This window comes from Dromiciops gliroides, chromosome 5, assembly GCF_019393635.1.
Source record: "Dromiciops gliroides isolate mDroGli1 chromosome 5, mDroGli1.pri, whole genome shotgun sequence".
Taxonomy (NCBI): Eukaryota; Metazoa; Chordata; class Mammalia; order Microbiotheria; family Microbiotheriidae; genus Dromiciops; species Dromiciops gliroides.
This window is the reverse complement of record NC_057865.1, coordinates 126,702,708-126,718,963: the sequence shown is the minus strand read 5'-3', so window position 1 is coordinate 126,718,963 and position 16,256 is coordinate 126,702,708. Positions and strand designations below refer to the sequence as shown.

Genomic DNA, 16,256 nt, shown 5'->3' with positions numbered 1-16,256 from the left:
CTTTTGCAAATTCTCTTGGTTTTGAATGACTTTAAATAGTTCTCTGAATTTGAGGAGGACCTTCATCCTCAAATAATAATATGTTAACAGATTAGATGCAGACATGAAGGGATAGAAACTGAATCTGGAAGTTCATTGGTACAGGGAATGCCCAGATAAGGAAACTGCCTCTTTCAATGCAAATCAGAACCTTCTCTTCACTTAAAATCTTAGACTGTTGACTAGGACACTACAACGTTAAGTGATTTGCCCAGAGTCAAATGGCCAATATGTGTCAGAGATAGGACTTAAAAGCAGGTCTTTCTGACCTCAAGGACAGATTTCTAGACACAATGCCAGCTCTGCCTCTTGCATAGATTGAGAAATTATTTATTCTTTCCTTCCTTGTTAACAAATTAACCAGTCATACATACAATATTTGCCATCTTAAAATAATAGATTAATTTATGATCATAAAAGAGTAAATAAAATAGGTCACTTTGAAAAGACTTAGCCAGCCTAATATGGTGGCACATGCCTGTAATTCCAACCACCAGGGAGGCTGAGACTGACAGATCACTTTATTTCAGAAGTTCTGAGTTGCGGTAAGGTGAAATTCAATTGGGTGTTCACACCAAGTTTGGTACCCATATTGTGAGATCCTGGGAACAGAAAAGAAAGAAAGAAAGAAAGAAAGAAAGAAAGAAAGAAAGAAAGAAAGAAAGAAAGAAAGAAAGAAAGAAAGAAAGAAAGGATAAATAAATGAACAAATACATAAATAAATTGATGAATGAATTCGTAATTATATCGATAAGCAAGCAAATAAGTAAATGCATGAGTGAGTGAAAGAATGATTAAATGAATGAATAAATAAATGTATGGATTAATAGATGAATAAATAGAAAAATGAATAAAAATTTTTAAAGAAAATACTTAGATGATAATTATACAACATCAATACCACAGACAGAAATTTGCAAACAAATGAGTTATAATGACTGTGTGAACAAATCATCATGATCCTTACCTTACATTAATAGTGAATATTTCAAATGTCCAAAAGAACTATTTATAACACAGAAATTACATGACTCCTGACCTTGAGGATCTTCCGACAATGCTTTTGAAGTCATCCGGTTCTTGTTCTTACTTCAAGTATGTTAGAAATGTGTCTATATATAATAATGTTGTTGAGAGCTGTATCTGAATTACTTGGTATTTTGCCTAGCACTGCTGTGCTTACATGAAGATACTATTAAGTGGCACTGAGTTCAGTTTTGAGATGGAAGAGAGCTTTACACTCAGTAAGTAATTTGGTTTATCCTCAGTTTATTAAATAGTGCCATCCCAGAAGCACCCTGCTGCTACATGCAGTTATCCCAACACTAAAAACCAAGAAGCTACCACTAATTTTAAAATCTTCCTGGACTTTATTTAGGATGATGTTATTCCTCTGAAACTTTTTGCAGGGAAGCACATTAGTTTGTGAAATATGATCACCTTCCCTTCAGGGGACTTCTTACATTCTCTAGGCTATGCTAATTTTTCCCAGTCAAATTTCAGATAGAGTGATAAGTGTTTGAAGTACAGTATTTGAACATGGTTCATTTTCATTTTGAACATGCAGAGATGACATATGCCAAATAACATTCCTTGACATGTAACTATAATCAATAAAAGCTTTAGAGGACAAAAGAATTTGTTTTGTTCCCCCAACCTCAGAGTTATACTACTAGCATTTCACTATCTTGAACACTACATCAAAGAAAGGACATTTCTATAGCCTTTCTTTTTTTTTTTCTTTTCTTTTCTTTTTTTTTTGTGTGAGGCAATTGGGGTTAAGTGACTTGCCCGGGGTCACACAGCTAGTAAGGATTTGAACTCAGATCCTCCTGAATCCAGGAACAGTGTTCTATCCACTGAGCCACCTAGCTGCCCCTGTGCAGCCTTTCTTAATAGATTTATGCCAGTTTTTCACAGATTATAAAATTTAGTGAAATTTCAGGCCATCATCATCATCCTCAAAATGTTTTTTCTCATTCTATTTGTTCATTGTGCAAATTATAGGCACCAAACCAAATTGATCTATTAATATTCCCATGACTAAGTAGGCTTAAACAATGTGAAATCTCTTTCCCTCATCTCCCATGTCTAACCAAACCCATGGTATTGGGCAAGATCTCTAAGATTCTATGAGATCTGCCAGATTCTATAAAATCCTTTGTGTTTTTTACAAAACATTTTGTTTAAGGTAGCATTACAAAGAACCACTTCTGAGATTTTTCTTGTTGGTCTGAGATGGTCTGAGAAAGATAACTTAAGCCGGGGAACATTTTGGTAATTTAAAAATCATAACATAAACTTTTGGAATTCCTTTTCTTTAATAAAATGATTCTGTTTTTTGAGAAGAGGAGTTACCAAATCCTGATGGAGTCTGCACTAACATCCCTCTGTCTATATGTGTGTTTATGCATATGTGTATGGCCAAAAGACCAATAGACAAAAAATGTGGAACACATAAGTGCTTTTCAAAGTGAACTTTGAAGTAAACAAATTGGGTTGCAATGAATTGTATGGACAGTCCTTTTGAACTGACTTGCAGTAGACAGGAATTGTGAGAAGCTGTTTCTTGCTATTTAAAAAAAATGATGATGACTTGGGCAGAGCCAAATAAAACAATGTTAATAATAGCAGAGTAAACAAATCAACATCTTCACCATAAATGAATGTCCCAAATGGACCAAAGAAGCTTTCATAACAGGATTCTAATGACTTCTGACCTTGAAGAGTTTTGGACAATGTTTTTGAAGTCATTTAGTTGTTATGCTTACTTTGAGTATCTTAGGCATATCTGATCACTCCTGTTGATGTTCTTGGTAGTCTAAAAGAAAAAGAGTAAGCAACATTCACCAGGATACGTGGAAGCAAAGATACTGGCTCAAAATGGGAGTCATTTTACTTTCAAGTACTCTTATACTCACTGAAATTTATTACTGGACTTGGCCCTTTAATGAAGTCTATTTTGGTTGCTGCAGAATCTATACTAGCCCTACCTAGGATTCTTCATAATGTTGCAATAAATTCAGCCTCAAAATCATGGAGAGGATCAAAATCATTTTTAAAGGGCAGGAAAAATTGATTTGAAATACTAGCCTATAAACAGCCATAGACACATGAAATTGAATTCTTCACTGTTCCTCGTAAACCTTCTACATCAGGAGGCCACTTTTCAAGTTCTGGCATATTTATCATACAAGCTATCCAGACATTTCCAAAGCTCATTCTAAAGAGATCACATAAATAAAATTAACCTTATTGCAGCCTCAGAGCACTGGTACAATAATTTGCTTCTGGGTCAAGACTCTACATGCATGCTTGAGTTTTTCCCTAAATAAGTTTCTTGAAGAATATTCCCTAAATTGGCTCTCAGAGATTTTAAGCCTCCTCTCCAAAAGGACAAAGGCTTCAGAAAAACATCAATGAATCTCTCTGGCTAGACTATTATATCTTTAGAGTTACACTATAACTAAACAATGATAAACATGGCCACTCATAATAGAAATGGGCAACCTTTAGACCTGGTATATTAATCAGTGGTTAAATGCAAACTGAGCACTGAATTACCATCATGGGGAATTCCTTGCTACAACTTGCTAATTTCATGTTACCTCATTCATTCTAAGGACCTCATCTGGAAAAGCAAACCTGCTGTAACTCCAGGAAAATAACTCATTCCTCTTAATTTAGTTGGATCTAATCAGTCTTAAAACATATTGCTGTTCTAAATTGAAACTTTAAGCTCATTGGGAACATGGCCAAAATTTCTTCCTTTAAAATTGATTATACGTTTTTTAAAAATTATGGAATGTATCCTCCCCCCACCACATTAAGCGGCCAAGGAGTTGGATGGAGTTTTTTTCTTTACACTGTCCTATGAGCTCAAAAACCATATTTCCTAAAATAGCATGTTTGGTTTTTGTTAATTATCTCTTTTAAAAAAAAAGAAGCAGTATGAAATATTGACTAGAAAGCCAGTCTCAAAATCAAAAAGACCTGGGATCAAATCCTACCCCTGACACAGAATGGTTGTGTGACCCTGAGCACATCACAACCTTTCAGTGTTAGGCAAAGGTGCCAAGACCAGCTCTGGTAGGAGTTTCTTCACTTGATAGTTGCCTGCACCAATGAAATCACAAGTCTAGTCCCTCTCTACCATCCTCCATCTCACCTGCCATCCCTTCCCCCACCCCCTCTCAAAGAAAAAAAAAGCAAAAAAGGCAGGCAGCCTAAAATTTTACTTTTAGTAACAGCTAGCTATAAGAGATTATATCTCTGTGACAGCACACAGTTTTAGAAGTAGGAAAGATTATTCCATGCCCATTAAGATGCACAAAATATTTTTAACCCAAAACAAGATTCTATGTGCTTGAACCATTTTGGCCAATTTTCCAACTGTCTGGCCAAGGCTCCATGAATTATTTGATCCATACTCAAGACTAATTGACAGGTATGACAAATCCCACCAGGGGAGCTCCGTGCAGAAAGAACTGATAGCTTTTAAATGCTTCAATTATCCTTTAGCAGCCCAGGCTGCTCCCTCAGATTCCAAAGATGACTTACTCAGAGCCCAGGGAGGTGGAGTCACTAACTGGAACAGTTTCAACATGTCATAGGATCTGCCCACATCTTTTTTTTTTTTATTACCCATGAAAATGCTTTTATAATAAAAAAAATTGCTTATACTTTTCTACAGCTTTAGATTGATGAAATGCTGTACGCATGTTATCACATTTCAAACAATAGGATTCTATCATAGAATCATAGATTTAGAATTGGAAGGGACCTTAGAGATCTGGTCAAAATCAGACCATTCTTACAGATAAGGGAAAGGAGAGAGAGGTGACGTGACTTGCCCAAGGAAAGAAAGAAATGAGCACTGATTACACACCTGGTTACATACTGTGTGCCAGGCACCGTATTGAGCACTTTATATAGTATCATTTCATTTCATCCTCACAACAAGCCTGGGAGATGAGGGTTATTAGTAACGCTGTTTTACAATTAAGGAAATTAAGGCAGACGGGGTTAAGTGACTCGCCCAGAGTCACAGCCAGTATGTGCCTGAAGTCAAATTTGAATTCAGCTCTTCCTAATTACAGGCCCAGTGCGCTATCCTCCATGACACTACTACATGACTACTAGAGTCACATAGGTAGTAAGTATCAATGGCAGAATTCAAATCCAAGTCCTCTGATTCTAAATTGTTCAAGCTTTTCAGTCCTCTGAGCTAGGAGTACAAACTGCCTTATTCCTTTCTTTTACTTAAATGACTTATCCCGGATTGCTCAGCTGAAAAAAGGGGAAGATTGGACTCAAAACTGGTTAGGCTTTCTGCCAACAAGGCCAGTGCTCTTTCCACTATACCAAGGATAAGTAACATAGATGGAGTAGGGAAAAAGAAAGGAGCCTCAAACTCAAATATTTGAGGTTGTGAAGACACAGCTTAGGTTTTTTCCAATGAAACATATTGTGTTATGCAGTCAAGGTATGTGTGAAGATCTGACTGACCTCACTGACACTCACTAGAAAAATTCAAATTGATTACAAGTCTTCTGTTGCAATGTTAGGTTTGCTGGGATCAGAAAAGGGACAGAACTACAAATTTCACTCCTGATCTTTTTTTTTTACTTTATTATTTTACCATTACAAACATGTATACTCAACCAAACAAATTACCACATTGGTTATGTCAAAGAAAAATTTGTCTCATTCTATGTTCTGAGTCTTTCACTTCTCTATCAGGAAATGTATAGATGTCTTTTCGTTAGTCCTCCAGAATCCTAGTTGGGTATTATACTTATAAGTATAATAAATATATTAAGTCTAAGTATAGTATAATAGTACTCCATCATATTTATATACCATAACTTGTTCAACCATTCCCCAATTTATGGGCACTCTCTTAGATTTTCATCATTTGCCATCTCAAAAGGAGATATAAATATTTTTGTACCTTCTTAGAGTTTCTTTTGCTTAGGGATCATCCCCCCTTTAATCTCTAATTTCCCTTTCCTTCCTCCCTTTTCCCTCCTATTTTCCTTTATTCAGACAGAATGTACTATGTTCCTTTCATATGTAAGTTACTTGAGGGCAAGAACTGTTTGATTTGGATTTTTATATCTCCAACACCTGGCAAAGTGCTTAATACTGATTACTTGACTGAAATAAAACAAAATAAGTAGCTTAAGAGACATAACTGTAAATAATAAATAAGCCTGAACTGGATGAGGCCTTTACTGATCCACCACCCTACTCTCACCAAAATTATACAAATTTTATATTTAATTATGAGTGTTTTCCATGGGCTTTCACTGCCTGTTCCCCATGTATGGAATGTTATCCCTCTTCACTTCCACCTCTTGGCTTCTTTGACTTCTTTGAATAATTAGTTGAAATCTAACTTTCTACAGGAGGCTTGGCCCCACTACCCACCCCCTTCCTTCTCTCTAACATTACCTTCCATCTATTCTCTCCCCCATGTCTATATTTATATATACATGTGTATTTATAGAGAAATGTACGTGTGTATATGTGTATACACACATACAAACACATATCTTATATGTATATAATTGTTTGCATATTGAATCCTGCATTAGAATGCAAGCTGCTTGCAGCCAGGGACCATATTTTTGCCTTTCTTTGTATTTTCAGTGCTTAGCACAATGACTGACATATTAAGCACTTGAAAAATGTCTTTTGACTGACTTGATTGTGCATTGTGATGTTTTAAATCTATATGTCATAGTAATCAAATTACCAAGGAAATACTTTATATAATTTGATCAAATAATCAGTTGGAAAAACAAAACACAATCTTAAAAGAATGAAAATCTCTATGAAAACAAACTCATACTATTAATTTCAAAATGTAGATACAATGGCATAAAAAGGAAACCTTTATGTAACATTTGAACTGACATTATTTCTCTGAGTGAATTTAGAGCATTTTTGATTTCAATATCTAAAATCTCCACATCTCATATTAATATCTTGCTGTCTACTTCTGCATTTTGGCAAAATATGTGCCAGTTTATGGCAATAGAAGCAGATTATTGAAATATGATGATGATAAAATTTCTCTTGTTTTTCTTCAACCCCTTTATTTTCTCTTTCATAATACTGATGCTTTATAAAGTTATTAGTTAAAGGCAAAAGCAGGTAAAGAAAAATCAAAACAGAAAGTCCACAAAAATGAAGCATTAACATACTTACAAACATAAAATTTCTTACCCAATGTGAAGATCAGAAGGTTGAGGGGTTCAGCAGTCCCTTCATGGTTGCCAAACTATGATGTTTAAAATCTATATTGTGTGATTGCCTTAAATTAAAAAGCTTCAGTACCAGTCTTTGGGCATTAAACATTTATTAAAGCATACAGATATTCTCATGGAGTTCAGAAAGTTAAGAAAAAAGCCTATTTAGCCTAGAGTTCCAACCTGGTCTGGTTCTTCCTCAAGTCTTCTGCCACAAGCCTGCTTCAATCACAAACTCTCTCCAACAAACTGATTATGGAAGCTTTTTATTAGTCTGGAACAGAGGCGGTCCTTACACACAGCTTCAAGCTGATTGGTTAGCATCATCCAAATCCATTGGTTCTGAAGGTGTTCTCAAGTTGTGATTACAATCCAGTTAACTTAAAGTAGGCTAATCAGCAGTTAATCACTCTCACTTGATTCAATCAGTCTAGATTAATCTCCAGGTGGGTCTTTGAGTATCTGCTAAATCTCATTATTTCATCACAGCATGCATTGACATTTTCCCCAGTGGACTCCCTTGAGGGAAGGAGCTGCTTTGTTTTTTCTTTGAAGTTCCAACATCTGGTACAGTGGATGACAACTAGAGGTTATTTAAACAATGCTTGTCAATTGATTGATTGATTGATTGATTGATTGACTTAAATGTCCTTGACTTCTATCACTCATTTTCATCTCTTTCTTTGCAGGTAGTTAAATCTAAGACTTCCAGGGAGTATCATCTTATTAAAATGAAACCATCAAGACAGCATGTCGTGGGAAAATATTTTAGCAATTTGAGCAAACAGAAGAGACTGCAAAGCTATGCAACTGATGTACAATCACCATATCATGTCAGAGGCCCAGTCAATCAAGTCTGTTCTGAAATTCTTCTCAGCAGGATATGTACACGTGAAAGGACTGTGTAACCTTCCTTCTGGAGAAGCAACTTTGCAGTTGGAGACTTCCCACTCATCTGGGCTGGGAACCATGTCAAATGCATCACATATGTCTATGGTATACGTATGCATGCTTGCATACACATACACACACACAAACACACACAAAGTGACACTCTTCCTGAGGATTTATAATGTCAAGATGTGCCCCTGCATGTTGTAGTTTTTAAATGAAGGATAAAGATGCAAAAAAATTTTTAATTAAAAAAAGGGAAGGAAAGGAAAAATATACTTGAAATATAGCCAAATGCTTAAGCAAGCTAAAGGCAGGGTACTAGGTTTTGTGATAGTAAAGATAAATAATAGGCACTTGAAATATGTGAAAAGAGACCCTAGAGCTCTTGAGCATAATTTTTTTTCTTACCTATAGGTACATTCATTGGGGTGGGGGGGTGGGGGGGAATTACATTCCATTTACAACTGGGTACAGTACTTGTGTTCTTGGATAAAAGAAAATACAGTATTTAGGATGATACTGATATTATCAAACTAATGCTTCTGAAAAGTATTTCCCTCCATTTTCTTGTTTGTCTATTTTACAATTAATGGGATAGGGATAAGGGGAGAGAGGAGGAGAAGGAAGGGGATTTACAGGAGAACTGATACAGGAGGCTCCAAAGGGGCTAGATGGGAGAAATGTTGGAATGAAACTTTAAAGCTAACACTTCGGTTGACCCAAGTCCTCTTTACCCCCTATGTTTTTATACATATTCCTCTTCTGTCCAGTATTCTGAGCTTAAATAGGACACTTAAAGTATAATTTGATATTGAATTAAAGGGAGGAACCAAATTTCTTCACACATATATTAGATAATATTTGTAAAGTGCTTTGCAAACCTTAAAGAGCTATCTAAATGCTAGCTATTATACTATTTTATGTGGTCTCATTTGTATAAGGGAGGAAGAGGTAGGACCTGTGATTTCATCTGTGTGGGGAATCCCTGGTGTGGAAAATCCCTCCATGGATTCACAGCAGCAACTCATCTGGAACAGATAAGTTTTAATTAGTTGCCTTGGGGACTAATTTGCCCAGGGACACATACTATTATATATCAAAAGCAGTTCTTGAACCTAGCTCTTCCAGATTCTGTAGATGGGCCTTAATCCACAATCCAGGCTGGCCACTTCCTATTCTCTTACACAAATGCAATAGGATTGTGAAAAGATTTGTTTTTCATTAGAACTTAATGTGTACTTTAGGTTAAAATCTCAACATTGTATATTTTTGTTTCCTTAAATGCCTAGATATCTTTTCCAGAAAAAAAATGTAAGCATTCATGGAGTTACTAGATCACCAGTAATATGATTATTATTTATTCTGATTTTCAAGAGTCATTTGAGTTTGGGGTAAACACTTGCATTAGAAGAGAATTTTAAGTAGGATTGAGTATTAGTTGGTTTCATTTTCTTAAAATAGTGGAATAAGAAAATTCTTATTCTTGAAAAAAATTTCTGGGGGCAGCTAGGTGGCACAGTGGATAAAGCACCAGCCCTGGATTCAGGAGGACCTTAGTTCAAATCTGGGCTCAGACACTTGACACTTACAAGCTGTGTGACCTTGGGCAAGTCACTTAACCCTCATTGCCCAGCCCCCCCAAAATTATTCTTAAGATAGGAATTATGTGCCAAAATAGCATTCTTATTTTCTTTTCCTGTATTTTAAAGTCCAAATGCTGAATTTTTTTGCTTTGCACAAGTACTGGTGTTGTGAACTATTATCTCACAGTTATAATGTGGTTTAAAGTATTATTTTTCTTTTTTAAAAAAGCAAAATTAATTCAGTTCATAACTGAAACTACCAAAAGTGCAATACCTCAACTTCACCATCCTATAGAAAATAGGACTACCTGACATTATTCACTAGTATAAACAGAGTTAGATTCACTAGTATGAATTTCTGCATCCTTTAAAACCTCTATTTTTATATGTATATGTATATATTTTTATAAAGTTATTCAAGAAATGTACACATCAATCTATTTAATAAGATGTTTTGAGTTATATTTCAACATAAAAATAGCAACATATACAAGCAATGCTATCTGCATAACAAATGGATTATAGTTGGTTATTTTTTAAAATATGGTAGAAAAGTTAATTTTGCAAAGATCCGATCTTTATAGCACACGCAAATATATGAGGCACCTACAGTGGAACACCATTTTTTTTTAGGTTTTCGGTTATTTGAAAGTACAAAATACTTTATATTTGTGCCAGTGTATTTCTTCTCTCTCTACCTTAAAAAAGCAGACTGGCATTTCCCTCTTTGCTATTTGTCAATATTATACACGGTGATTATAGTACAATAGATGAATCATACTTTACTTATTTTGCCTTAATGTTATTCTTTTAGGTTTAGTCAAAGTAATAGTTAAGCAGTATTAGTATAAAATAACCACCTTTTTATAGCTGCATTTAGTATGATTTTTTATTGGAAGTATTTCATTTTAGAAAGAATGGTAATAATGTTTAAATAATTGCAACTTCTAGTCATAAGTGTTGCTGCTGTCTTTCATCCATGATCATTTCTGCTTTACATTGACTCAGAATAGCTTCTTAACCAAAAGTAGAGTTAGCCTATTCCACAATCAAATACTGGGATTGCAAGTAAACATTTTAGTTAGTCATTTTACAATAAATAAACTATCTCCCCACTGAAATAGATGTTTTCTCATTTTCTGGACATCATTTTAGTAAGAAAAAATGCCACTTGCATATTTGTCTGTGAAAGAAATGAAAATTTTACATTTTTTTCAGCTAGTTTTTGCTTTCTTTAGCCATAAAATGAGGTTATCCATTTACTTAATCCTTGAAATAATTTTCAGTGAAAAATGACCACAATGTTGTCATTCAATTAACAGGTACGGATTAAGTACTTCCTTTATGATGCCACCCAAAGGAGAAAGCCAGTATAGGTAAAAAAAGCATTAAAGTTTAAGAATAGCGAAGTAGAAATTTTAAGACAAAGCTGTGGTCCTTTTCCTCCCCCATCCCCAAAGTTCAGTGAGCTGTTTGGCAACCATCCAATCTGGTCAACAAGCCCCAGAAGGACCATGTGAGAAATATGGTATCATTGCCCATTAGACTTGTATCTGGTTCATTTAACCTAAGTGTAATTTACAAATCCCCGTAGCAGTCTCCACTGCAGGATGGTAATTCCTACCCTCCTCCTCATCTCTACTCCCCTACACCCCCTACCACTTCCCATTTGGAAGGTACTGGCAAAAGTTGCTGAATTTTAAGACTAAGTAGGTCTGAAGCTTTCCATAGGAGCAAAGATGCTGGTTAATTTCTAATACTATTTATTGTCCTGTTTCATTTTAGATAACCAAAAAGAAATGTAAAATCATGCCTAAAAGATTTTTTACATAATGAGAGTGATTTCTTCCACTTTAATTTTCATTTCTAAACAGTATTTTTAATGAGACTAATTCAATAATCCTTCAGTTTTAATATTCCTCACTCTACCCTGGCCCCAGTTCTAATAAGTTAGGGGGAAAGACATCAGACCATAGATTTAAAGCTGGAAGGGACTTTAGAAATTATATAATGCTATCATTTTACAGATGAGGAAATCAAGGCCCAGATAAACCAAGTCACTTGTTTGACTTCACACAGGTAGTAAGAGCACAGGTCTAGGTTCTAAGAGAATCTTTACTCCAAAGACTACTCAATCCAAACTCAGATTGACACAATCAATAGCATTCCCCCCACACCCCAAGTATATTTTTTCCCTGGATAAAAGCAAGGAAAGATTGAAATGTCATCAAAATTAAAGATGGACCCTCTTAAAATTAAAACTAAAAAATACAGCTATGAGTAAGTTCAATAGAGGTGGCAAAGCACTTAGTACTGTTTTCCAAGTCATAGATTCCATAGTTTACAGCTACACATAATAAGAGATGTAAACTCTTTTTACTGCTTCAATCAGTAATGTCAATCAAGGTAAAATGACCAGTTGGTGACTAAACTTTTTTTTTTCCATTTTTCCAGTAATTTTTTTGGTGACAGCTGTGGTGACCAATTTTTAATTGGGGAGTGTTAGCTAAGTGGCTCGCCGCAATATCGGGGCATGGAAGGAGACCGGCAGCCTCCCTCAAAACAGAACAGGATTTATTTTAACAAGAACGGACTTAAAAAAAAAACCACACAAACAAGATCAGTAGGATCAAGGGAAAGGAAATAAAATGGGGAAAGGGAAATTATAATACCTGAAAAAATATCACCGCCCAGGAATCAGCTAAGAATACACCACAGCCCTCCGGTCGCCTTCCAGCTTCCAGCTAAAATGGCGAATTCTCCTCCCCAATCCCAGAAAACCCCACACAGCCCCAGGCAATTGGATGGCCGGTCTGACAGTCACATGACTACCCTCACTAGGCTTCCAATCATTATAATTTTGCCAGGCCCATGTAGGTGTCAGCGAGTGGTGATGACGTGAGGTGCCAGTGCCATGGCAACGGCTACAACCAGTGGGTGGAGCACTGTGCGGTTTTCGGAGCCCCAAGCCAGTGCACGCTGAGGTATAAAAACCTCAAATAACAATTAATTCTTTACACAGCTTTAGAATAAGGTGTCTTCATTTTTGGAATACTGTATCTGAATGTCTTTCAGCCATCTCTATAATCTATAAACTATTCAAGATATACTTGCTGGAACTTTTTTTAAGGATTTAAAGTTCAAAAAAAATTTTTTTTGCAACTAGGTAGTACAGTGGATAAAGCACGGGCCCTGGATTCAGGAGGACCTGAGTTCAAATCCAACCTCACACACTTGACACTTACTAGCTGTGTGACCCTGGGCAAGTCACTTAACCCCAATTGCCTCACCAAAAACAAAACCTTTTTTAATTTTTCAGAATAAATGAAGGCATTTTGAAAGGAATACAATTTAAAAAGAATGAACCAGGAATTATTAGAAACCCCATAAGACACTAGAGATGATGGGCTATTACCAGTGTTTCAGAATTAGATATGTATTGGCACAACTTCCAAGTTTCCATACTGTCAAAGAACATTTTATCATTTTTTATTGCTACAGTGACTATTATTTTCAACTTCCATATTTCTTTTATGATATACTTGGAATAGAGAGCTTGTAGATTTCATTCTTGTCTAACTGATAGTGACCATACACTCTTCCTTGATGTAGTGATCCATTTGTTTTCTTCATAGTCACAAAAACATATTTTCCCCATTTTTACAGCTCTATTAAATGTAAAACTGATATATATATATATTACCAATCTCAATGCACAGCTTAAATGTTGCTATTGAAAATCTATTAAGAACATCTACATGGTAGCCCCATAAATAGTCTACATATAAATACTTATTTAAACTCAACAAGTTGGGGATGGGAGAGAAACAACAAACATCTGCTTCACATAAAATATTGGAAAGCTACCTACATGTAAATCATATGTGAGGAGTTAACAGTTCTGATTTTGATTTGAGTTAATTGAAATTTTCTTCATCTTTAAGTTTACACATATTTCAAATCCATGTAAATCTCTACAAGGAATAGTTTTCCATTTCATCATGTAGAGTTGTCCCATTGCCAATCCTTTGTATACAATATCTGCATGTATCGTTGCATTGTTACCCAAACTGTTCTCTAAGGAAATCTGGTTTTCCCTATAACACACCTGTGCATTCTTCAAGAAAGGTTTGATGTTAGCAAAACTTTTCATACTTAAATAGTAAATATAAGATTATGGTTAAGACAAAAATACCTACTACTGATGATAAATTTTTTTGTATAAAATCAACCTAATTTATTCTATTTTGCTCCTAAATTTCCCTAATGTCCTCTGATTTGGGGGAGGTGGGTATCCTCTATGTTGAGAGTAGTATCTGGAGGTTTCACCAAGCTAATTTGAGTCTAAAAATGTTCCATTGCCAAAATAGTTTGTGAAACATGGTATTGTTAAATTTTAGAGATCATGATTAGATGTTGAATTTCACCAACCAATGATTTTTCTTGGGAATCCCATTCAGCATCCAATTTTTCATTATATGTAAAAATATTTAATGGCTGTATTTCCTGTTAAAAAAATTAAAGACATTTTTATAACCCACATTAATCATGATCCTTTTGGTATGCCAAAAGTTAAATTTGACATGATTTTGTTACAAGAAAAATAAATTAAATTGATTCTCAAATATTTTGAGTCACTTCTTACTTTATGGTTGATTATCAGAATGAATCCATTTAATTTAGCTTTTCCAGCTATGTCATTTTTGCAGACACTTGCTGTATTTCCTCTTTTTAATTATAAAACTAAAACTATGCAGGTTACCATCTCCATATGCAACACAAAGGGTATCACTTTTATTTTTCCTGACCTGTTTTTCATGCATTCTATAATTTTTTCAAAATTATATCATAAAAATAATATTTCCTAATACAAAAGAATAATGAAAAGAAATTGGCATATGTAAAATATGTCAATTAAATGGGCCTTATGGCCATGCATTGGAACAAAAAATATTTTAATATGTTATATCCGTAAGTCTTGTTAAGTCTTACTCCCTCTTAAACCTATCTTATGGCACTGAATTTTTATGATGGCGGGAATACTAATATAAGAAAATCTCAGATGCAGCTGTGAGAACTCTACTGTGTATAATTTTTTTTTCTTTTTTTTTTTTAAGTGAGGCAATTGGGGTCAAGTGACTTGCCCAGGGTCACACAGCTAGTAAGTGTTAAGTGTCTGAGGGCAGATCCGAACTCAGGTACTCCTGACTCCAGGGCCGGTGCTCTATCCACTGCACCACCTAGCTGCCCCTACTGTGTATAATTTAAAAGATTTTTTTTTTAATCTAGCTAAAGTTCTTTAAAGGGGCAACAAGGTAGTATAGTGGATAGAGCACTGGGCTTGGAATCAGGAAGACTCATCTTCTTGAGTTCAAATCCAGCCTCAAACATTTACTAGCTATGTGACCCTGGGAAAGTACCTTAACCCTGTTTGCCTCATTCCTGTATCTATAAAATGAGCTGGAGGAAAAAAAATGGCAAACCACTCCAGTATCCTTGCCAAGAAACCCCCAAATGGGGTCACAAAAAGTTGGACACAACTGAAATGACTCAACAATAACAACAAACTCTTTAAAGAATAAGGCCCTAAATTTGTGAGGGACATGATGCCCAATTTCCTTATGCAAGACATGTTTAGGTTCTTGGTAGATTATTATAGTTGAAGATTTGAAGTGCAAAACCCATCCTAACACTCCCCCTCAGTGCATTATATACTCATGGAGATGGTAACAAGATGCAAGTCCTGAATCCTGCAGGTATAGGTGAGTCTACTAAGATACTGGCAATGGATATGAATTTGAAAACGAAGAGGGGACCTATTGAACAGGAGTATTACATTCAGTTCAATTCGACAAGCATTCATTAAGCACATTCTATGATTCCAGACACTGCCGTAGACATTGGAGATACAAAGCCAAAAGAAAACAAGTCACTGCCACTAACGTACTTAAATTCTCCTTGGTTCTATGTATAGTTGGTGCTTACTCTGGGGATTCCTGTGTCCTGAGTTCTAACATTCTTGTAATTGTAGTGTCTTTCCTCCAGCCCTATAAGCCTCCCTTGGCAAATGACAGACATATTTTCTTAATTCCTATTCTAAATATCAGTATTGACTAGCCATTTTGGTCATTCTCATTTCCCACAATAAGAGGAAATAATGATCTCAAAATTCATTGGATGTAAAATTAGAAGCCAGATAAACCAAGTAACAGTTAACTTTGATTATAATGATAGCTTCAGATAGTCAGACAGATGGTCAGGAAAGAGACCATATGATATTTTTTTTCATAATAGTAGCATAAGTTCTGAGGATCTTGACATGAAAACTTATTTTTCTCTTCCCCTTTTTTTCTACAGACCTCAACAGCTCTCTAAGAACAGTTGCCATCTGATTTGTAGGGGGAGTTTCCCACATCTATCAATCAACAAACATTTATTAAGTGTCTCCTAGGTGTCAGGCATTAGAATATCCAATTAAAAGTAC

The 16,256-nt window shown here is 35.3% G+C and overlaps 1 protein-coding gene across 1 annotated transcript in view; it reads left to right on the top strand.

Moving 5' to 3' along the window:
- Positions 1-8,203, top strand: part of CPED1 (cadherin like and PC-esterase domain containing 1) — a 442,403-nt gene extending 434,200 nt beyond the window's left edge. The window contains exon 25 of the mRNA XM_043967578.1: positions 7,985-8,203. Coding sequence (XP_043823513.1) covers positions 7,985-8,203 — 219 coding nt within the window. The remainder of the gene's footprint in view (positions 1-7,984) is intronic.
- The last annotated feature ends 8,053 nt before the right edge of the window (positions 8,204-16,256 follow it).